General features: G+C 43.9%; 1 protein-coding gene across 1 annotated transcript in view; it reads left to right on the forward strand.

The window, feature by feature from the left end:
* The window catches only part of TMX4 (thioredoxin related transmembrane protein 4), a 129473-nt gene extending 120037 nt beyond the window's left edge, over positions 1 to 9436 (forward strand). Inside the window, exon 8 of the mRNA XM_075338076.1 lies at positions 8090 to 9436. Within this exon, the coding sequence (XP_075194191.1) occupies positions 8090 to 8397 (308 nt within the window). The 3' untranslated portion in view covers positions 8398 to 9436. The remainder of the gene's footprint in view (positions 1 to 8089) is intronic.
* Positions 9437 to 25214: the final 15778 nt, after the last annotated feature.

Consider the following 25214-nt stretch of genomic DNA (forward strand, 5'->3'; position numbering starts at 1 on the left):
AACATACCGTATATACTGGCGTATAAGACGACTTTTTACCCCCTTAAAATAATGGCTACAGTGGGGGGTCGTCTTATACGCCGGATATACGGGGGGGGGGGGTGTGTATGTACACTGCAGCGTCCAGGGGAGGTGGGGGCAGCAGCTCTGGAGCACAGGGGAACGCTGCGGGCTGCATCCTTTGATCTCCTGCACCCGCTCATATAATATGCACAGCCGCTGTCCATCTCCAATGGTGCTGAAATCGCACGCAGTGAGGGGCTGGAGCAGCGGTGCATATTATATGAGCCTGCGTCCCAGTGTGATCGCACATGTCCCCCATGTGTTAGATTTGGCCACCAGGCTGCTGCTCATTCTAAAATAAAAAAGCTTTACTTACCCCTGCAGCGTTTCTCCCTGTGTCCCTGCTTCCACTGTGATCAGGCAGGCAGAGAGCTCAGCCTGCTGTGCCGATCACATGACCGCACTGACAACCAGGAAGTGGAAGAACAGAAGCACGGAGCCAGACAGGAGGGAGCTCAGCGCTGGAGGAGATAAGGAAAGAGGGTTTTATTTTACTTTGGGCAGCAGCCTAGGGGCCATATCTGACACAGGGGGACTTGTGCCCATTATGGGCCCCGGTGAGCTGCTTCTAACCCCCCAGATGTATGCCCTGCCAATCCCCCCCCCCCGCCGATGCCGCGGGTGCTGTACCCGCCGAGCCGCGGTGCAGGCCCCACAGAGCAGCAGAGTTGTGTGTATTTGTCTGTATGTAGCAGAGTTGTATGTGTTTGTCTGTATGTAGCAGAGTTGTATGTGTTTGTCTGTATGTAGCAGAGTTGTATGTGTTTGTCTGTATGTAGCAGAGTTGTATGTGTTTGTCTGTATGTAGCAGAGTTGTATGTGTTTGTCTGTATGTAGCAGAGTTGTATGTGTTTGTCTGTATGTAGCAGAGTTGTATGTGTTTGTCTGTATGTAGCAGAGTTGTGTGTTTGTCTGCATGTAGCAGAGTTGTATGTGTTTGTCTGTATGTAGCAGAGTTGTGTGTGTGTTTGTCTGTATGTAGCAGAGTTGTATGTGTTTGTCTGTATGTAGCAGAGTTGTATGTGTTTGTCTGTATGTAGCAGAGTTGTGTGTTTGTCTGCATGTAGCAGAGTTGTATGTGTTTGTCTGTATGTAGCAGAGTTGTGTGTGTGTTTGTCTGTATGTAGCAGAGTTGTATGTGTTTGTCTGTATGTAGCAGAGTTGTATGTGTTTGTCTGTATGTAGCAGAGTTGTGTGTGTTTGTCTGTATGTAGCAGAGTTGTGTGTGTTTGTCTGTTTGTAGCAGAGTTGTGTGTGTTTGTCTGTATGTAGCAGAGTTGTATGTGTTTGTCTGTATGTAGCAGAGTTGTATGTGTTTGTCTGTATGTAGCAGAGTTGTATGTGTTTGTCTGTATGTAGCAGAGTTGTGTGTTTGTCTGCATGTAGCAGAGTTGTATGTGTTTGTCTGTATGTAGCAGAGTTGTGTGTGTGTTTGTCTGTATGTAGCAGAGTTGTATGTGTTTGTCTGTATGTAGCAGAGTTGTATGTGTTTGTCTGTATGTAGCAGAGTTGTGTGTGTTTGTCTGTATGTAGCAGAGTTGTGTGTGTTTGTCTGTTTGTAGCAGAGTTGTGTGTGTTTGTCTGTTTGTAGCAGAGTTGTGTGTGTCTGTTTGTAGCAGAGTGTAGTACCATTGTTTCAGTCCAGTTGTGGCTTTATACAGCAGGGAGGAGCATTCCTTGCTGTACTAAGTGAACATTGGAGCGATTGATCTGTCAATGGCCCTTTAAAAACATATTGTACGGCTCTCGCGGAATTAAAATTAACATGTTGCAATCAAAGCAGACTTTTTTTCATTTGGGAGCGGGGTAGTCTTATACAGTGAGTATATCCCAAATTCTATATTTTTAGGGCAGAAGTTGGGGGTCGTCTTATATGCCCAGTCGTCTTATACGCCGGCATATACGGTAACTATAGTGTAGAAATCTGCTGAGTTTTGGGGTGCCAGTTAATCGTAATTAACAAGAACTACTGGATCTTTAAAAGGGGATTTATTACAAATAGGGAATTTACAATGACATACATAAGGGAAACCTAACTAAGGGAAAAGGGTACAATGAAAGGGGAAAGGTAATGGGAGAGGGTGGTGGAAGATGGGAAGTGGATAGACTGACTAGCTTGGTAGGATACCTTTTATATCAGACACACAATCACACATGGCCCATACAGTGCCCATCCCTGTAACACCTCCACATATTAGTAGCATCCAATCAGGTCACAGTCTTTTGAGTTGTCCAGGAACGTGCATATGGCTGTTGATGTCAATGCTCTCCTGAAGGTGGCTCTCCGAGGTCAATTTGTTAAAGCATTAAGAGGAGTCTTGACAAACCTGTCGATCCTGTGGATAGTGTCCTGGTATGTAGCAAAGGTCTTTCATATCACAAAGCCTGAGGACAGATTTACACTCCATTCAGGTTGGAGACCTGATGTCCATCTCCAGTACAATGGCTTGTATTCCACTTGAACAAGGGATTGTTTACCAATATCCATTTTAATAGGCTATAAACAGGACATTCAATTCATGATTACCACAGGTATTGTGTATCTTCCAAGAGGCTAAAGGCACCATGTTCAATTCACGTGAAGATGCAACCTTTATCATGTTGATAGGACAAAGGTCAGTTCATCACAGAACACACAATGGCCTTCTTGCCTCTTCAATGGCCATGAAACTCTTCACTGTACATGGCCGATTCCTTTGATGTACAGTCCTGGTAATGTTGGTAGCTCATAGATACAATATGGAGTCCAGTAATTCCTTATGATACATACATTGTCCATGTTGGCTTCCAACATATAGTAAAGTGAAAAAGCTGCACACTAACTAACTATACACTAGCCGTCCGTCTTGCTGTGCTCTGTTCACCCACTCTATGTAGCCAGAAACCTATCTGCCTAGACCTGCAGATTTTTAGTCGCACATAGAGAGGCATTTACGGTTGGGTTCTCGAATAATAAGAGATTACCTTGTCGTGGTATTCGGGCACAATTGCATTGATAAAATACATTTTCTAAATATCTCTTCTATTTCAAATATCCTTAGCAGTTATGCAATTTTCATTTTTCATGTTTTTCATTTTTTTTCCAGTTAGCCAAATGTATTTTTCATTGTTCTAATATTCTTATAGCAGTTATGCTTAACCTATATTTCCTTATAATATAGTGTTTAGTGTGCAGCTTTTTCATTTTACTATAGTTATGTGTTTTTTAAGCTAGCACCTAGTTCACACACATTGGTGATCCAGACAGTCTCGTTTCTCATTAGAATCCTGAAGGATTATATACAGAAAATGTAGAAAATTGTGGTGTTGTCTCTTTGGGGGAGTGAAATCTTCCTCAATATCAACATTACAGGGGAATATATTGAACTAGATGAAGACATACATATTTTTTGCCATACAAATTGCAACTTGTAACTATGGTGGACCTTTCAACAGCATGTCATAACACGTGTATGGGATTTACTTATACCTTCATTCTTAAGGCCCTGTCACAAATAAGGGATAAATCTTCGGCAGATCTGTGGTTGCAGTGAAATTGTGGACAATCAGTGCCAGGTTTGTGGCTGTGTACAAATGAAACAATATGTCCATGATTTCACTGCAACCACAGATCTGCCAAAGATTTATCTCTGTGTGTGACAGGGCCTTTAGGCCGGGGTCAGACGAGCGTGCAGCATCAGATGTGATACTCTAATGACACTCGGCTCAAGCTCTAAAAAACGCATAAAAAAAACTCAATAAAAATGTACTGTGTTCACACAGCCTAAGTGTTTAATTTCTCTATAGCACCACCAGTGTTCTTCCCAAAAATTCAAATGTCCTTATAATGCAGTACAAGATAAGTCATCCAGTGCTTGAGGTGCTCTTTGTGATTTGGTTTTGCCTAAAATTAATTACCGGATTTTTCGCTTTATAAGACGCACCTGATTATATGACGCACCCCCAAATTTGGTGAAGGAAAAGAGAATTTTTTTTTTTTTTAATGTTAAATGGGGTCCATCTTATAATGTCAGCGTCCCTCTAACAAATCATGTAGGGTATATGTCCCTCATAGCCCCCATCCTAAAATTAGCCCCCCTTAATCTGGATATGGCCCCCTTATATTGAATATAGCCCCCTTGTGATGGCACACGTTCCTCTGTGCTGCCCATGGCCCCTATAGATCGCACAAGTCCCCCTGTGTTAGATATCGCCCCCATAGTGCTGCCCATGGCACCTATATAGATCGCACAAGTCCCCCTGTGTTAGATATCGCCCCCATAGTGCTGCCCATGGCCCCTATATAGATCACACAAGTCCCCTTGTGTTAGCTATCGCCCCCATAGTGCTGCCCTTGGCCCCTATATAGATCGCATAAGTCCCCCTGTGTTAGATATCACCCCCATAGTGCTGCCCATAGTAAAATAAAACACTCTTTCCTTACCTCCTCCAGCGCTGATCTCCCTCCTGTCCCCCTCCGTGCTTCTGTTCCTCCACTTCCTGGTTCTTGGTGCCGGTCATGTGATAGGCACAGCAGAGTGAGATCTCTGCGTGCCAGATCACAGTGGAAGCAGGGACACCGGGGAGAAACGCTGGAGGGGGTAAGTAAAGCTTTTTTTTTATTTTAGAATGAGTAGCAGCACGGGGGCCATATCTAACACAGGGGGGGCATGTGCCATCACAGGGGAGCGCAGAGACATATAATATGCACCGCTCCCCCAGCCCATCACTGCGGTGTGATTTCAGCGAAAAATACGGTATATTAAACAAGAGAGTCCAAGTATTAAAGAGGACCTGTTAAAAAAAAATAAATAAATAAAATGGTTACAGTTTTTGAATTAAAATTGCTGAGCTCCCCTGATTCAGGCTTTTTTTTCCATTTTGCGTTGCTATGCTTCATTGCAGAGGATATTCACATTTGTTTCTTCTGGAGCGCAGTATGTGAAATCTCTGCTTTTCAGGCAATCTGTGAGATTCTTCAGTCTTCTCTGGGGGTGTGCGCTTTCACCTCTTCCTCCCAAACACTGCCAATCACAGCTTGGCGGTGTCTAAAACTGCTAAACTGTTACTGTTGGCACTTGGGAGGGAAAAGAAAAAGCACATGAAGAATCTCACAGATTGACTGCGAAGCAGAGATTTCACATAGTGCGCTCTAGAAGAAGCAAATGTGAATATCTCTGCAATAGAGTGACGCAGCACAAGATGGAATTGAGCGGCAAAATCAGGAGAATTCGGGGGGTATTTACCCCAATTTTTTAAAGCATGTGACAGGGTTATTACTCGGAAGTCCCTATCAGGATGTATGAAAATGGGTTTCTTAAAACAATTTGCCTTGAAATGCCTCCATTGCATTACAGTCACCATGAGATATTATGTTTATACAAACAGGCCAAATCTTGCCACTTTCTTGTATTATGTTTTATATCTTTTATTTCTTCCATATGTCCATCCTTTTAAGATAGACATCTGTCTAGGTGAAATAAATTAGTTTACATTACTATTTGCCTTTCAAAGGGGTGCATGTATCTTCTTTCTTGCCAAACACATGGTGCCTTGAAAGCTTGCAATTACTTCATTTAGCCAGCTATGCCCCCTTTAAATCTTTCTAGTTTGTGTCTTTTTTTTCCATGTTTAACCTTCCCACTTGCTCTGTACATTTACTATCTCACAGCTCTGTTTTTAGAAATAGATTGTCTCCTTGGTCAAATTGGTTTCTTTCTGTAAACGATAAAGCCACATTTGTTTGGTGAGGCCTCCATAATGCTCATCTGATCATTATCTTGTTCTGCTTTGTATATAAGATCTCCTTTTAGAGTCCTTACGAAAAAACTAGTCTATCTTTTACAGCCAAGTGCTGTTCATCATCCCGAGACAGCTGGAGGAGAACATTGATCCTTATCCGTATGTTTGTAGATAATGAATGACAATTCAGCTTAGATTGTATGTTCTTCATAAGTCTTCTATTTGAGGTAGAATAATGATCTGTTTCTTTGCCTTCTCTACAGATACCATATGTTGATATAAACATCAAAGGCCTCCTTTAAACTGTCGGGGGATTCACATGCACATTACTGTAGAGGTGATTGCGCTTGTGGATGAAACCCCATATGTGCACCAGCTTCATCCAGACTTGCTGAGATACAAGCCTGCTGTGCATGCCTATCACTAAAAGTTGCCTATCTGGGATGATTTAAAGGTGTCCATACACATGAGATGAATTTTAGCCGAACCATCCTCGTTGAAAGGAAATGGCTGTGTATTGCACTATCCCGATTCTTCCCCTGTTGGCTCAGTCCTTTACTCTAAAGGCCCCCATACACATTAGATCATGGGGTACCAGCTATTTCTCCCCATTGCACAGGAACATTTTACTCTGCCAAGCGTTCCTGTCCTCTCTATGAGCGAGCCACTACTAGAATCCTCTGACATCGGCTTATCTCCCAGCTGAACGAAAGGATCAGTTGATGCTTGCTTGTTTGGGTGGCTCTAAACACATTAGATTAGCTAAAATTGGTGGATTCCGACAACTTTTAGCTAGTGTATATGGGAGCCTTTAGGGTGATAAACTACCACCATTGACGTTCGACTAATAACTAAAGTGTTATGGCCAGCTTAGTCCACACAACTTAGCTTGTGTTCATCCGGCAGCTATCCCTCCGTTTCTCATTATCTAGTTCAGCCATGTGTTACGAATAGGGGGAAGAGGACTAAAGTCCTGCAAGACACCTTGACTTATCTCCCTGCAAAAGAAAAAGATAAGTTATTGAATATCCGTTTGCCTGCTCTTTTTTTTTCCTGAAGGCATGCCTTTTAGGGTTGGTACTAGTGCTGAGCGAGTAGTTATCTATTTGTACTCCCTATGCTGTTAGCGAGTACTGTGCGCTACTCGCATATTTGTTACGAGTTGTGGGCGCAATGTAAGTGAATTAGAAATTCTCGCTAACTAATGAGTAACCTGAAAGCCGTACTTTTCGTGCGAGTAGCGAATAGTACAGCTTTCGGGTTACTCGCTACTTAGTGAGTATTTCCCATTCACTTACTTTGCGCCCGCTACTCGTAACAAATATGCAAGTAGCGGACAGTACTCGCTAACAGCATAGTGAGTACGAATAGTCAACTACTCGCTCAACACTAGTTGGTACGAATCTATTCACAGGACTTGATCCAGAAAAAATGTAAGTGTGCCCTAAGAACAGCCTCTTACTTGACGGCGTCTGTGTTTCTTTTATCGATTAGCCTGCCTGGCGCGATATCACATGTGGCATGTCCTCAGGCCAGCTAATCAAGAGGAGCTGGTTGATGTCGGCAAATAGGAGGTGCTTTGAAAGGCTACAGCCCAATGGTCACAGATTGCTGATTATGTCCTTTGAATCAGTTTGCATGGTTGCACAGTTAGTCCATTTTGATAAAAATTGTTATCTACCTATTAGGCTTTGGTACCCTGGTAGAATACAGATAAAGGTCCCGAACAAGTCTTTCAACATCTGCATCATTATAAACTATGGTTGTTTTGAGCATTGTCCTCCAAGACACGGATCTGTACTTATTAGAACGACAGGGTTGCAGGTCTACCTCGAGAACCACTGTCCCTTTCTTATCTAAGCAGAGGTCAAATAACTATGGGTGTTTTCTATGCTTCATGCTCAACTAAGTGAACTTTTGCATATCAGTCCATTTGGTCATCGCCCACCTGTTTTGGAGTCCTTGACTGAAACTTGAGTTAGTACATACGGCTCAGAGCTTGTTACAAGAGGTAAGTGCAGACTATGGCGGGCAAGGTCGGAGCAGAAGACACAGGCACAGATGTCCCACAGGATCTTTGGGTCTGAGACATTGTAGCACCTACTCAGCTGTGTGAGCAGGTCTAGGTTAAGAATGAGATGTTTCAGTATACATGAAAAACCTGTGATCCAGCAGGGCATTCGTTATGCCAGTGATGGGCAGGGGCATCTGCTTTGTGTGTAACCACTGAATGAATAAATGCCCATATTACCAGTCGAGCATTTAATGACCACTGAATCATCTATTCTCCTTTACTCTTCTGTAGAGAAAATCAAGGAAGACGTGGATATTTCAGATCAGAAAGACTCTTCTGATGAACCAAAGGAAGCGACTGAAAATGAAGATGTAACTGAAGCAGATAATGACGGAGACAAGGAAGACGACCAAGCGGAGGACAGTGACGATGCGAATTCTAATAGTGGTGCTAAGGATTCAGAGGAGGACTCGGCAGTGGAGAAATCTGACCCAGAAGATGCGGAAGAGCAGGATAGTCAACCACAACCCCCAAGCCCGCCAGACACTGAGAGTGCCTTGAGGCATCGCAGACCTGAAGCCGTCGACAGTGGACAGTAAACCTAGAGATTTCCACTTGAGTTTATTGTTTATGGACCAAAGATACGTCCCCATTATTATTGCTGCAGTTTTTATGGTGTGATTTGTATTCTGCATGGAAACCTTCTTATTTACAGTCACTTTGTAAGAAAGTTTTAGAAGTTGTCTTTAAGTGTTTAGGTCCATAGCACAAGATAAGCAACCACACAGGTTGTTTTGGGGGTTTTCAGCCATTGTCCGTTTACATCATGAGATCCCTCTCTTCCCCCCCCCCCCCCCATCCCACCCTTACGTCTGATTTTGTATCAGTTTACAACAGATTTTATTTTTGTTTTTAATGACATAAGGGATTAGTCATACAATTTTTACAGCCACAAATTTTTAACTGTTTACAGATTTTTTTTGGCTTGATTTTTCTTCTTTGCTTCAGGCACAGTGTGTAAGGGTTATAGTGAAATGCAGATGTTTCTATTGTTTAGGTAAAGAAGAGTTTAAAGTTAGTTTAGTTAAATCTTTTTCTGATGCACATCTTCATTAATTAAAGGGATCCCATCTAGAAATGCGGGGGAAAAAAGCTATAAGAGAAAATGATCTAAAGTAAAAAGACCACCACTACTTATCTGCTAAATCCCCTGTTGTCCCCACAGTTGTTTTTTTTTTTTTTTGTAAAGACCTCATTTACATCCACATAATTTCCGCAGCCGATTGGCGATCTTGATCTGTATGTGCTGTTATCAGCACTGTGGCCAGTTGATTTAGTGCAGTGGTCAAGTGGATGTATGTGATGTTAGTGCTGTAATATAAGGCCAGAGTCACACTTGCGAGAGACTCGCATCGCGTTACCCGGCACGGTCTACCGCCCTACGGACAGGAACGGGTCAGCTGCATAGAAATGCATGCGGCTGACCCACTCCTGTTAGGAGAGTGTGTGGCCGTGCCGGGTGGTACGATGCGAGACTTGTGCAAGTCACTCACAAGTGGGACTCCGGCCTAAGGCCGGTGTCACACTTACGATTGCCTTGCGTGTATCTCGCGCGAGTTTCACGTTGCAACACCCGACATGGACTCACACTCTCCTCACAGGAGCGTCTCAGCTGCATAGAAATGCATGCAACCGACCTGCTCCTGTGAGGAGAGTGTGAGTCCATGTCGGGTGATGCACCGAGAAACTCGCGCGAGATACACACGAGGCAATCGCAAGTGGGACACCGGCCTAATAAATAGACTAGCCGGGACCATAGTAGCACTATGGCAGTGGGTTTTTTCTCTACAAATCTGTAATGGTAGTTTTTTTTTTTTTTTTACATTTTCTGTTGGTAGTTTCTTAAAGTCCTGGACAATCCCTTTAAGTATCTCCTCCTCCTCCCTTTGTTGAGATGGAACTGACAGGCACATTACAGGAATATCCTCTGGACTGGGACCTGTATTCGTATGTGTATAAGTTTTAGCTTAGGATCCCTAGTTATTAGGTGGTAGGTGAGCATTTTTTATTATCATTCTAAGCTTTTGTATTAATGTCTTTTTTGAAATATTAAAATATTTCTACATATAAAGTAGCAAAAGGGAATCTGTAAATGAAAAACATTTGAGTGACAATCTACTTAATGTACATTCATGAGTGCTGGGTCATATCTCTCATTATCACCCACATCCATGGCCTTATTCACCCCCAGTAACCACAGGCAGGAAAACCTCGCCATAAGACAGAGAGGATGGTCCCCTTATCGGACCACAAGTTCTGTGACCAATATCAGTCTCATCCTGATTAGATAGCTATAACTTATAGCAAGATAGACAGACACATTGATAAATGGTTGTTGCTCCCAGAAAGGAAAGCTACTTCTGTATTATGCTTTGGTAGGGTATATGGATGATATAAAGATCAGTCTCTCAGTAAAGACTGAGAAAACATACAGTATAGTAAATTAAAATGTGTGGGAAGGTAGAATATATATAGACAATCCAGTAGTAAATGCTCATTAGGAGTGAAGTATCACTCTAAATCCATGATTCTTGTTAATAAAGTGTGCAATGTAAGGTACAAGAAATGATGCTGCAATCGCCCATAACCTCTGAGTCTTTGCTCCAGTAAAAATATAAATGTATTGATCATTATGGCAGACGGACTTATCCAAGCTCTCTTTTCGCAAGGCCAGCTGTTTCGCATTTCATTTGATGCTTCTTCAGGTGCATCATGCGAGACACAAAAGGGCTGTTGGCTGGACTTATTAGGAGTGAGCTTGCATAAGTCTGTCTCCCCAATTGTCATGAAACTTGTATTTTACTGGAATTAAGACTCTGAAATGTTTTGGGCAAGTGCTGCAACTATTTCTGAACTTCACGCTGCATGTTTCTTTATATACAGTAGATGAGTAGATACTGAGCACCACCTGGCAATCTGGGGCCATAATAGAAAAATGTGTGCAGGAGGGTGTAGTGCTGATCTGACTCTTTAGATGTGACTGTTGTTTACAAGGTGTATGCCGTCTGACAGCACGCTGGTCTCAACCCAATAATGGCTGTGGACTGGAAGTCATGTGACACAACAGGTCCAACAGCACCCTCTACTGACACATTCTGCATATGCGCTAGACATCCGGAACATAAGCAAATGAAAATATTTTAAGAGCACTTAACATAGTAAAGGTGTGCAGCAAATCAGTGGGAACCAAGCCCTGAGACCCCACCGAACACTCAAAACTTCAATGTACTTCATTGAGCCTGTACACAGTGCACGCTCAGATAGAAGCTCTGCGTTTCTGCCTGTTGAGCCATGCGCTGCAAAAGCAGATATTTAAGTGATCGGAACATATCTCGGGTCCCAGACCCCAACAATAGGCTGCACATATTGGGTTCTATCATTTAAAAATAACCAAACTTTCACCTGCTCAAGTCCTGGATGTCCAGCACACTAACACTTATGGAGTGTGAGAAGACTTTACTGACCATACAGGGTGACTTTACACAGTCAGTGATAAAACAGCACAATCCTTCTGATAAGTAAATGTTCGTACGTCTTCAATATTCCCTTATTTACTACCTTTGAAAAGATTATAGATAAAGCGTGCAACTGCCTCAGCCTGATGTCTGCAAGGACACATTGCTTCCTCCAGCTTCTAAAGCTGGGTTCACACTAAGCGACAGCGACAACGAGGTCGCTGTTACGTCACCATTTTCGGTGACGTAGCAGCGACCTTGTAAGTCGCTGTTATGATCGCTGCTTAGCTGTCAAACACAGCAGAAGCAGCGATCATAACGTCGCTGTGCTACATGTGCAGAGAGCAGGGAGCCGCGCTTAGCGCTGGCTCCTTGCTCTCCTAGGTACAGTACACATCGGGTTAATTAACCCGATGTGTACTGCAGCTACATGTCACAGTGCAGAGAGCAGGGAGCCGCGCACACTGCTTAGCGCTGGCTCCTTGCTCTCCTTGCTACAGTATACATCGGGTTAATTACCCGATGTGTACTGCAGCCACATGTGCACAGAGCAGGAGCCGGCACTGGCAGCAAGAGCGGAGGCTGGTAACGAAGGTAAATATCGGGTAACCAGGGAAAGGTCTTCCCTTGGTTACCCGATGTTTACGCTGGTTACAGCTTACCGCAGCTGCCAGTGCCGGCTCCTGCTCGCTTCATTTCGTCGCTCTCTCGCTGTCACACACAGCGATGTGTGTGTCACAGCGGGAGAGTGACGACCAAAAAATGAAGCTGGACATTCAGCAACGACCGGCGACCTCACAGCAGGGGCCAGGTCGTTGCTGGATGTCACACACAGCGACAGCGACGGGACGTCGCTGCAACGTCACAGAAAATGGTGACGTAGCAGCGACGTCGTTGTCGCTGTGTGTGACACCAGCTTTACTCTCCCGTCCATTTATATCTTGTTGATAGATATGAGATATGTATATATGACTTAGACTGAATACACAAGGAGGTGTATAACAACTGATAAATCTTCTATATGGAATATTGGGTGATAAATGCTCCTACTGCACAGATTCTAGTTGTTGTATTACCTAGTAATGCGTGTTGAGCTAGTAAAGAACGGTCTTAAGTAAAAATCACATTCTTTTTAACGTAGCCAAACACCTTTGATAGCTTATGGGCCAAATGTTGTTTCTGCTGAGATCTATTCTTCCTTACCCCCTATAAACATGCAAGATCAACCAGCTGAGAACAAAGGATTGGGCCTGTTTATTTCAACATGCGCGATCCCTCTTTCTCTCAACATCTGCCACTGGAGAATAGTCCACACACACACACACACATAGCATATATTTCCTGTCTCCCGAAAAAGGGATTGAATGATTTTGCTGTTTTATATTTACCGTATTTTTCGAACCATAAGACGCACTTTTTTTCCCCCAAATGTTGGGGGAAAGTTGGGGGTGCGTCTTATGGTCTGACTATAGGGCTGCGGCTGGAAATGAGGGGGCTGCGGGTCATCGGGGGCACGAGCAGGCAGCAGCAGCGCCTGCCGTGACCACGTGGGCCCGCTCATTACATATGCACGCCCATCCTCCCGCCCATCTCTCAGCGCTGAAGCCGGCACTGACAGGTGGGCGGGAGGACGAGCGGGGACGCGCGCATAGCAAAGAGCCGGCCGCATGATCACCCCTGGCAATTACAGCCTAGAGTGATCATGTGCGGCTGTATTCACTGCCCCCCGCGCGTCATTACCAGCGCGGGGTGCAGTGAATCAGTACACTCACCCGTCCCCGTGTGTGGAGCCGCCCCCCTGCTGCACGCGATGTCTTCCTGTCTGTGCCGGTCAGCTGATCTGTGCTGAGATGGTCAGCTGATCGGCACAGACAGGAAGACATCGCGATGCAGCAGGGAAACGGCTCCACACACACAGGTCAGCGGCGCAGAGAGGAAGATGATCGGTGTGCAGGGAGTGAGGAAAAGGTGAGTATAAACGTTTATTTTTTTCTCTGTGCTATAGGATACAGGCCATATACCAGGATGGTATATGAGCACGATGGGGGCATATAGCAGGATGGGAGTATATGAGCAGGCAGGATGGGGGGTATATGAACAGGATGGGGGGTATATGAACAGGATGGGGGGTATATGAACAGGATGGGAGTATATGAACAGGATGGGGGTATATGAACAGGATGGGGGTATATGAACAGGATGGGAGTATATGAGCAGGCAGGATGGGGGTATATGAACAGGATGGGGGTATATGAACAGGATGGGGGTATATGAACAGGATGGGAGTATATGAGCAGGCAGGATGGGGGTATATTAACAGGATGGGAGTATATGAGCAGGCAGGATGGGGGTATATGAACAGGATGGGGGTATATGAACAGGATGGGAGTATATGAGCAGGCAGGAATGGGGGTATATAAACAGGATGGGAGTATATGAACAGGATGGATGGGGGGTATATCAATAGGATCGGGGTATATGAACAGGATGGGGTATATGAACAGGATGGGAGTATATGAGCAGGATGGGGGAATATGAGCAGGATGCTGGTATAGGAGCAGGATGGGGGTTTATAGCAGGATCATATACAAGGCAGGAGGATCATTACCAGGATGGGGTACCTTAGTAGAGAATTTGGGGACATTACCCCCATAACAGTGTCAGCAGCAGATCCTCGCCCCATAACAGTGTGTCATGACCACATTTTTTGCTTAAAGTTTTATTTTCCCATTTTCCTCCTCTAAAACCAGGGTGCGTCTTATAGTCCGGTGCGTCTTATAGTCCGAAAAATACGGTATGTGTATATATATATATATTATAATATCAAAATGTGTGTATATGGTCAACTCCAGCTAAATAAATGTAGTTGTCCCCCTACAAACTAAGAGGGCGCTTATTAAAGAGGACCAACCACCATTATTTTCATATATAAACTAAAGCCAGTGCTATACTGGCGCTATCATGCTGATTCTATACATACCTTTAGTTGTGAGATCAGATGTATGCTTTCTGAAATACAGGCAAGTAAAGTTTGTGAAATGCACTGATATTTGATGAGGTGCAGCGGAATATCTAATAGGTGGGTCGGGTTTTGCTAGTTATTCCCTCCCCTGTATGCCTATCTGTCCCTATAATGAAAAAACTCCTGCACTCAAAAAAGATTTTTGTGAAAATCTTTTGACTTTTATTTATTCTATAGTAAGCAGTTGATGAAGAATTTGACGTTTCGGCATGAGCCTTCTTCAATGACTGAAGCTAATAAGATATAACAATTTTTTTTTTCCTGTTATTCGGATGAGACACCAAAGGTCTTCTATATCAAGACTGAAAGTGTCCTCTAGGGAATATAAATCTTATTCACATATATGGTAATTGTCCTTGTCTTGTTAATTTTATGAACACCTCAAATCATTAGATATCAGAATAAGATCTAAGGAAGATCCGGTACAAATTCAGAGAATGGACCATAAGTTGTTGGGTCTTATCGTGTTAGTAAGTAATCCTATTTGCGACCGTGACAATAAGAGACTTCAATTGTGTCTTCCTTGAATGTGTCTAATGAGATCAGGTGAATAGGCTGCAAAGTGGAGGCAGGTTCTAAAAGAGAACCTCAGTGATAGGTACTGTAGCGAACTGTTGTGCCGGTGGTCAGAAGCAGAATGTTCCTGCCTGTCCCTGTCCTTCCTCCCTTCTTCCTCCCACTGCAATAACAGAGACAGGGGGAGGAAGGACAGGCAGGCAGACAAGAATAACTAGCAAAATTAATCCCACCTACAAACTTTACTTGCCCGTATTTCAGAAACTATACATCCAATCTCACAACTAAAGATATGTATACAATCAGCATGATAGCGCCAGTATAGCACTAGCTTTTGTTTATATAGGAAAATCCTGGTGGTTGCTCCTCTTTAAGGCCTCTTTCACACGTCAGAGAAAATCATGCACGTTTTTCACGGATGTGTCAAAGGTGTGTATTGCCCTCCGTGTGCCGTGTTTATGGCACATGTGTGTTCTCCGTGTGTTACCCGTGATGACACACTGAGAACGGGAATTTTTTGCTCACCTGTCCCTGGCATTGCTGTCCATGGTGCTGATCTTCAGTCTCCAGCCCTGCTGATTCCCCGCTGCTGCTGCTTCCGGTCCTCAGTGCAGTGAATATGTGATGAGCATAATGATTGGGGGTCAGAAGCAAGTGCCAGCAGCGGCAGAGACAGCAGCGCTGGAGAAGGGGAGTATAGAAATTTTTTTTTTTTTTTTCCACAGACACGTGTGTTTTCTTAGGTGTGTGTCACACGGATCACATCTGTTAGGTCCGTGGGACACCCGTGATGCCGGAAAAAAACGGACATGTCTACATGTGTAGCAAACGGACACACGTATGCTCCACATGGTCCATGACAAAACACAAACATGAGCGCAGACCCATTGATTTTAATGGGTCTACGTGTGCCCGTGTCTCTGGCACGTGAGGAAACGGACGTGTGAAGGAGGCCTAAAGCAGATCCATCTGATTAACCTGCCCTATTTAGGGATTTATGCCATCAGGACTAGTATAATAAAGCAAATTTGTCCTCATAGCGACTTGTCCAAAAATAGCAATAAAACTTACTGATCCTGAAAGGTCTCCTTAAGCCCTATTTAAAGATATCATTAGTAATGTACTACAAAATCACCTGACAGATTCCCTTTAAAATAGTGGATGGTATTACGTGGAATATGGGTGACCAATCAGAGATGACAGATTCACCAGTCGGCCGAGTCCTAGCAGACATGTAAGGCAGCTCACAGACGGAGCACGTTTCTGACCTAGTCATCCCGAAAGATGCACCTTTTGGTGAATTGGCGATCCTTGCTACAACAAACCTTTCGAAAGTCTTGATGAATTCTCCCCATATTGTTTTTGGGGGTTTATTACAGTATTTTTTAAATCTTCTTTCATTAACGTTCTTTATAGATGTCCCTTCAGATACAGATGTTACTTTAAGGTTTAATCGCTTTGGCATTTTTATAAGCATTTTAAAAAGTAGAAGGAAAAAAAAAAGCTAAAGCTACGTGAAGCAAAAGAAGTGTACGTTTTTAATCTTTGTGACGTTGTCTCTGATATGTAGGAGTAGACTGCTGCGGACCCTTCCTCCTCGCTTGTCATGTTATTATTATTGATGCTTTTTGTTTTTGTGATGTTTCTTTTGTAATGAAGGGTAAACTGTGGGACATGAAGGGATAAGTTTTACTTTTTGTAACTTTTTATTTTTTAAGTTTAAACATGTAAATATGGGAATAATCCTGCTTTTTTTCTAGATCTATGGATTATTCTTCTCAAAGATTATTTTTTTTTATATAAATATTTTAATGGCTTTGGCAGCTTTGATGTCTTGCTATCGCTGCTTGCACAGAAAGTAAGAATATTAGTCACAGCTCGAGCTTTTAGTATTGAATCCACAGAAAAGATGTTTACATTGGCTTTAGGGCTTTGTTTGGATCCTTTAAGTAATTGTACAGATTTTTAATCCATTTTGGTGTCAGGCGCCGTACAATGTCCTAATCTCACACAAACTGTACACATACATGTATTTACTGTGTATTTTCGTATGACTTTTTTTTTTAATTTCACATTTTTTTCCGGGGAGACATGTTAATCAGATTTAATCATTAGCATAATATTCATTAGCTCAGTTTTGCAGCTTTTTGTCTATGCAATAAATACAATGTTGTTTGTGGGACTTTCGCCCTGCGCCATCTTGTGGTAGTGAGTGAGAATTACAATGGATATTGAACTGCAATAAAGCTGTATTAGCAACACCTTCTTGCTTGTTTGTTGCTTTTTTTTTTAAATCAAATGAGTAGCACAAGGTAAAATATCACATATAACTAATTTTGTATTTTTCCTTAAAGTTCCTGGAGTTATAAGAATTGGACAACGAAAGCCAATGTTTACCTATATACTTGTTATATAATTGTTACTTTTTAATGGATTGGTTTGGGAAAGTAAACTGCCAGATTGTGGGATTAGGTGGCAAGTAAAGGGTTTTTCTGGGTTATTAAAATATATGAAAGTATAAGGCCCTGTGCGCACACTGCGTCTTTTGCCGCTGTTTTTGCTGCAGAAAAGATACGGTTTTTGTTCATAACCTTTCTGCAGTCCTTCCCCAGCATCTATGGGAAAACCAAAATTCTGTGCGCACACTGCATTTTTTTTCCTATAGGTTTTGCTGCAGAATTTCTGCAGCTTTTCTGCACCAAAAAAGTAGCATGTCACTTATTTTCCGCAGGTACCTGCATTTTTGCCATGGGTAAAAAAACGCAGGGACCAAACCGTTGCAAAACCGCGGTGCGTTTTTCCCGCGTTTTTGCTGTGGGTGCGGGAATTCTGCCAGAGGGTGCGGATTTTTTTTTTTTTTAAGAAAAGCAAATTTCCCTGTGCGCACAGGGCTTTTATATAGTTATACCGTCATATAATGTAGCTTAGTTCCTAATGTACAGTGGGGGAAATAAGTATTGAATATGTCACTAATTTCTATGTAAATATATTTCTAAAAGTGGTATTGCCATGAATTTGTCACCAGATGTCAATGTCAACCCATCCAATCCACACAGGCAAAGAAATCAAACCATAGATGTCCATAAATTAAGTTGTATAATAATGAGAATGATGCATGGAAAAAGTATTGAACACACTTAGTAAAATTTATTTAATAATTTGTACAAAAGACTTTGTTGGTGATGACCGCTTAAAGACTCCTCCTGTATAGAGAGACTAGTCACATGCATTGCTCAGGTGTGAGTTTAGAAAGCACCTTTACAAATACCGTATATTTACTTAGAAAATCTTCTGACAATTCTTTTCACTCCTGAGTCCGAAATCTTGCGGGGAGCACCTGATCATGGCTGTTTTATGGTGAAATGATGTTCTTTCCACTTCTGGATTTGGCCCCAACAGTGCTCACTGGAGCCTCCAGTAGATTAGAAATTGTTTTGTAACCAATACCGTGAGTATGTTTTGCAACAGTAAGTGGCAGGATTTCTTTCTAATTACTGATAGATTTCATGACTTTCCATGGCTTTTGCACCTCTCCTTCATATGTTCAATACTTTTTACCTGTGTCATTTCTCATTATCATACATAACTTATGGACCTCAATGGTTAGATTTCTTTGACTGTGTGGATTGGATGAGCTGTTACTGACTCTTGGTGAGAAATTAATACTAACATCACCCTTAGATATATTTTTACTTAGAAAATTGGTGACCTGTTCAATATTTATTTCCCCTACTATGTATAGTTGCTAAGCTGCAGTAACCAGAAGTGGCCACTACATGGCGCCGTTATTTATGTATAAAAAAAATAATCTAGAGCTACGTCGAACACTGCCGTGTGTGTGCTCTGAAAAAAATATAATGTATTCCTTAAGAAACACTTTGGCACACTAAATATTGTGGGGAAAAAAGGAATATAGTCCACCTTTTAATGTATGCAATTCAGATATAAATATACCGACGTTTCGGCTTATAGTCAGCCTTCATCAAGGCTTTTTTAGGAGTGTATAAAAGAAAAGCAAAGCATAACAACATGCTATATATGTACAATTGAGAAATAAAATATACAAACCAGTTATACATTTTCATTTTCCGTTTTCTATGTTTGTACATGGAAATTTATACATAGTCAAGGATCATCATGAAGTCCCCAAGATGAAGAGACCTATGATCATTAAAACAGGAATGAGCTAGTTTTCTAATGCATAAGAATAAAAGCAGTTAGAAGTTGTTTACAACCAGACAAAGCTGCCACCAGGTGGGGGGTACCTGGGGGCAAATTCCCGCCCCCCCCCACCACTCTGATCTGAACTTGTGTATAAGGTCTGCATATAGTTTTTTACATTCTGCCGTCTAGTTAACTCTTAAACTTATGAAACAGCGATAGGGCGACAAGGAGCTTAGTGTCTTTTAGACGTATACCTTGGGAATGAATAAGCCAATCTTCTCCAGGTATTATCCATTTCTTAAGGTATAACTTCCCCCAAATATCAGTGATCCTTCAGATATAACCTTCCATCTGCACAGAAATGGACAAGGGGTGCAAAAAAAAAAAATCCATACTTCATACATCAGTCATTTAACTTCACTGTGTGCTGAACTTTCTGGAAGAGTTGTCAAGACTAGAGTTGAGCGATGTTCGATTCAAACCGTTGTCCAATTTCAAATTCCAGTGTGGGCGGTGTTAGAGTTGTTCGACGAACTCGAACGATTTGCTTCAAGTTTGGCTGTTCGAGTTACCGTTCGATCACCAAAAGCGTAGCCAGTTGCTAGCTGGCTTTTCACTGTAATAGTGTCAGTCACTGTTAATGATATTATCAAAATTCAGCGTATAGTGTGCGGGGAGGGGGTGGGGGGGGACAGGTTTTAGATCAGTGCTGCTGCTGAGTGCTGAAAGAATGGCGATTGACTTTTTTTTTTATTTATTCCTAACCGCGTGTACAGTGGGGCGGGCCAGGCTGTCAGCCAATCACAGACACACTCACAGCAAAGTGGATTTCTGCCAGACAAGCAAGGGCATGTGTCATAGGCTGTGCATGTCATATGTCCTTGCGCTACAAGACCCGGACATTTTCCCCTTCGCCGCCATTATCTGTCTGCTGCGGGTGTGTGACAGTCACCGCTCCCGCTGCTGCTGATGTGTGCGCTATAGATTTATACACTGCAATCTACACATCGGTTTAGGGACTACTTGTAATTTGAGCAGTTTTCAGGGCTACATTACAGCCGTTCATAGCCATTTTTGCTAGGCCGGTCTGTGCCAGCGCTGTGCAGGGGTTTATCACAGCGTCAGGCTAAATCAGCTCAGGCAATTCTTGGGGCATAGTTTCATTGTCAGGGATATTACGTGAGAGGTCCCCCATTTTGTTATACCACATGTGCATTGTACCCCACCTGTCCATTTTTGCTACACAATTTTAATTGCAAAAAGTGCTGCCAGTTTTAGGCCTATAGTTTCATTGTCTGTGATAGTCAGTGTTGGTTCTTCAGCTGTCAATAAAGCTAGACCACCTCTTCATTGTACACCACCTCTCTATTTTTGCTACGACATTTTAAGTGTCCAATTTGTTCACAAACAAAATGAGTGGCAAAAGGACAGATGCTGGTGGAAAGGGGAACAGGCGTGTTGGAAAGGGAAAAAAGTTTGTGTCCGTGGGGTAGGTGGTAAAGCAACAGTAACATCTGCAGAAGAAAAGCCATCTTCCGGCAAAAGTAAGATGTCTACTACTTTCCGTGGACAATCTGATGTGATCCCTTTTTTACGGAACCGTCCAACTCGACCAAAGGTAGATGATGCACAAAAAAAGCACATGCTTGAATGGATCTCAAGTGCTCGATCAAGTGGCCTCTCCTCCACCTCAACTTCAACATCCCAAAGACTCCAGTCCTCTAAGTTGTCACCTCAATCGCACTTGCTTTCTAACAGCTCTCAAGTCTCCACCTGCCCTGCAGAGTATGGGGTAACAGAGATGGTTGAGTCTGCAGAGCTGTTCAGTCACACTATAGCCTGGGAATCAGAGGTCTCCTCCAAAGCGACAGTGAATCCAGACCAGGAAATGATCTGCAGTGATGGCCAGAAGCCTTGTGAGTCAGATTCAGGCCCTGATGAAGACGTTTCTGAGCATTATGTAGACCCTCATTCCAAAACTGTTACTCCTCTTGGTGGAGACAATGAGGAACATGCTGATGACGATGAGACTCGGATACCTGATTGGAATGACAACAATAGTTAATACGAATATGGTCAGGGCAGGAAGAGGTTAGCTCTGAGGACGAGGGGAGTGCAAACACACAGGATGATGATGAGGTTGTAGATCCCACTTACTGTCAACCCGCAGTCAGGCACTCAAGGTCAGCAGAGGTGGTGGAGGAGGATGTGACTGACAACGAGGTTAGCTTGCGCCTTCCTGGACATAGACTGTGTAAAACTGTAAAGGGGAAAAAAGCGCAATAGGGTCTCACCCGGTATGAGGGTGGACAGACAAGACAAAGAAGCACTCAGTGAGGTTGTGCCAGTCACAACCCCTTATGATAGCCTGTGAGTGCCCGGTGGTTTAGCTGCAGCCCCGGGAGAGGAATTTTGTATCACACAGGAAGAAGAGAAGACCGGGTTTAGGCCGTGCTAAAAACCACTGATGCGTGTAAATTAAAAGATTTCCTTTTTATTGGACAGTTCCTACGCGTTTCAGAGACATCAGTCTCCTTCCTCAGGAAAAGAAATCAACTCACTATTGGAACCTTTTATTGGACTGGAACTGTCCAATAAAAAGGAAATCTTTTAATTTACACGCATCAGTGGTTTTTAGCGCGGCATAAACCCGGTCTTCTCTTCTACCTGTGTGGGCATAGACTGAGTACTGGAAGCATGTCAACAACTGCATCCTCAGCCACAACTCTGCCTCTGAGCACAAGTCGGGGTGGCTCTGCAGGTCGCATGGGCTCTAAGCCTTGCCTAGCCTGGTCCTTTTTTGACATCGCAAAGGATCTCCCAAATCATGTGATCTGTAAGATTTGTCGCCAATCTCTAAGTTGAGGCCAAAACCTCACTAATTTGACTACTTCGTCCATGAACCGTCACATGGATATGAAGCATAAGTCCCAGTGGGAAGCTCACTGTGCTACAATGCGGCCTAGCGGAGCGGGTCAACCACCGTCTGCCCCTTCAAGTGCATCCGCGCACTCTTCATCCTCTATGACTGAGGGGACAGCAGTCACACATGCTTTGCGGCGCAGACCTTCCACCTCTTTAACCGCAACAGGCAGTGTGATTGGCAGGTCGTCAGTTGTTTTGGAAGTGGAAACAGCTGCTGGTGTTGAGCTCTCTCAAACATCGAAAGCACCAACTTTGGATGAAGGCAACATTATGTCTCCGCCTGCATTTTCCTCACAGACCAGAAGTTTTCCAGGGACACCCTACTCCACACCGTCTCAGCACAGCAGCCAGCCCTCGGTCCCTCAGATGTGGACAAGTAAAAGACCATTTCCTCCTAGCCATGACAAAGCTAAGAGGTTGACTTTCACCCTCTGCAAGCTGTTGGCTACAGAAATGCTGCCTTTCCACCTGGTGTACACAGAGGATTTTCGAGACCTTATGTCCGTCGCAGTGCCCCAGTACCAGATGCCCAGTCGCCACTACTTCTCCAAGAAATGTGTGCCTGCGCTACACCAGCATGTCGCACACAACATCAGCGCTTCCTTGAGAAACTCTGTGTGTGACCGGGTGCATTTCACCACCGATACTTGGACCAGTAAGCATGGACCGGGGCGTTACATGTCGCTGACTGGGCACTGGATAACTATTGTGAGAGATGGAGAATGGTCTGCTGTACAAGTCTTGCCGTCCCCCCGAGTTGTGCATCAATCCTCTGTATGTAGAAGTTCCTCCACTGCTTCTGCCTCCTCAACCTCGTCTGGGTCCTCCACCTCCGCCCAAAGCCTGTCTGAACAGGCCACCCGCATTGTAACTGCGCACAAGGAATCCTGCACACCTCCTTACTATGCTGGCAGCAGAGATCAATGGCATCAGGCGGTCTTTACTTTGAAATGTCTGGGAAATAAGAGTCACACAGCTGACCAGTTGTGGTCAGCTCTGGAGACCGAATTTTGTAAATGGTTGTCTCCACTCAACCTGCAGCCAGGGAAGGCCGTGTGCGACAATGCTGCAAACCTGGGTGCGGCCCTTCACCGGGGCAAGGTGACACACGTGCCTTGTATGGCTCACGTGTTGAACTTTGTTGTCCAGCAATTTTTAACCCATTATCTTGGCCTAGATGGGCTTCTGCACAGGGCACAGTAACTATCTGCTCACTTCCTCCGTTCAACCGGCGCAGCTGACCAACTTGCATCACTCCAGAAGTCTTTTGGCCTGCCGATTCACCGTCTGAAATGCGATGGGTTGACACACTGGAATTCGACTCTCCACATGTTGTAGCGACTGTGGCAGGACCGCAGAGCCCTGGTGCAATACGTTATGACATATAGCCTGGGCCAACCAGATGCAGAGGTGAGGCAGATCACCCTGATGGAGTGGTCTCAGATCAAGGACCTATGCACCCTTCTGCACAGTTTCGACATGGCGACGAATATGTTTAGCGCTGACAATGCCATTATCAGCATGACAATTCCAGTCATTTACATGCTGGAGCACACGCTAAACTGTATTCGGAGTCAGGTAGTGGGACAAGAGGAAGGGGAGGAAGTACAGGAGGATTCATATGCGGAAGGGATACCAAGATCTACAAGGTCCAGACGTTCATCCTCACCAAGGCGGTAGGCATGGGGAACGGTGGGGAAGAGGGATTAACAAGGGCGCATGGTAGCAGCCAAACTGTTGAGGAAGGTGCAGGAGCCCAGGAAGAAATGGAGGACAAACTGACAATGGGCATGAAAGACTCAGCAGATGAGGGAGACCTTGATCACATTTAGGTTGTTCGAGGTTGGTGGGAGACGTCAGAGGAAGGAAGCTATCACCTCGCCGACACAATCACAGCAAGGACTTGGTCCGCATGGATGCGCAAGACACATGAGCGCCTTCTTGCTGCACTACCTACAACATGACCCTCGGATTATCCGAATTAGAAGTAATGCTGACTACTGGGTTGCCACACTCTTAGATCCCCGGTGCAAGTCAAAATTTGGCGAAAAATTCCAGCCATAGAAAGGGACTCACGTATGCAGGAGTATCAGCAAAAGCTGTTATGCAATCTTAGCTCGGCTTTTCTACTTAACACCAGTGGTGCACAGAGTGAATCTCACAGTTGTAACTTGACAAACATGGGACTGTCGAGTCATCATCAGTCAAATCGTACCAGCAACACCGTATCTGGTGGTAACAGCAATTTTATGGAATCGTTTCATGATTTTGTTTAGACCATCCTTTGCAAGACCACAAGAGACAAGACGTCTGACACATAGTCAATGGCTGCAGAGGATGATACAGGAGTATCTCCAAGTGAATATAGATGCCATGACTGTGCAACTGGAGCCTTGCTCATTTTGGGCTTCCAATGTTGAAAAATGGCCTGAGCTCGACACTTACGCCTTGGAGATCTTGTCGTGTCCCGCAGCCAGCGTTCTCTAGGAATGTGTAATCAGTGCTGCTGGGTGTGTGCTGACAGCTAAGCGCACGCGTCTGTCCAGTGACAATGTGGACAGACTGACGTTCATCAAGATGAACAAGTCATGGATCCGCAAGGACTTTACTACCCCTGTGTCATCCTGGGGAGAGTAAAGGCTTGTGGATTTGGATTGTCCTTCATGCAAATCAACATGTCAAGTTTGCAACTGGGGACAAGTGATGCCACTTAAGTGGTGTCTGTGGCCCAATTTTTGGAAAAAAAGGAGACTCTGGTTGGAGTCCCCTTGCTGTGTTTTACATGATTTTAGAAGGGCATGACATGCCTATATCTGTGTCTCCGCCTCCTTTTACTCGTCCAGCTATTTTGTTTTTAATTAATTAAAACTGAATTTTATTTAGAACTAGAAATAGGCCCGATACTAACGCAGTTTGAGTGCAGTGAAATGAACATCTGTCTATGCTTAGTGGTGCTGACAGGAGCAGTGGACATGTGTCACACTGATTGCACTTTAGAAAATATATCAGTTGTAGGTCATCCCTCTGCATTTGTGTATTGTATGTGTTGCGTCATTTGACCTCTTTGACGATTGTGCACTCTCTCTTCCTTATTGTGTGCTGTATATTGGTATCTGGTGTTGTGTTTCTTGAAATGTGTTCACTATGCGCTGTCTCCCATGTGTGCTGTGTGTGTTTACACTATATGTTATCTTGTAAGTTGTCGTGACTATAATTGGAGTCTCTATCTCTGTGCCGCCTGCCATGTCTCGTCGCTTGCCGCAATTTGGGTTCC

This window comes from Anomaloglossus baeobatrachus, chromosome 3, assembly GCF_048569485.1.
Source record: "Anomaloglossus baeobatrachus isolate aAnoBae1 chromosome 3, aAnoBae1.hap1, whole genome shotgun sequence".
Classification (NCBI taxonomy): Eukaryota; Metazoa; Chordata; class Amphibia; order Anura; family Aromobatidae; genus Anomaloglossus; species Anomaloglossus baeobatrachus.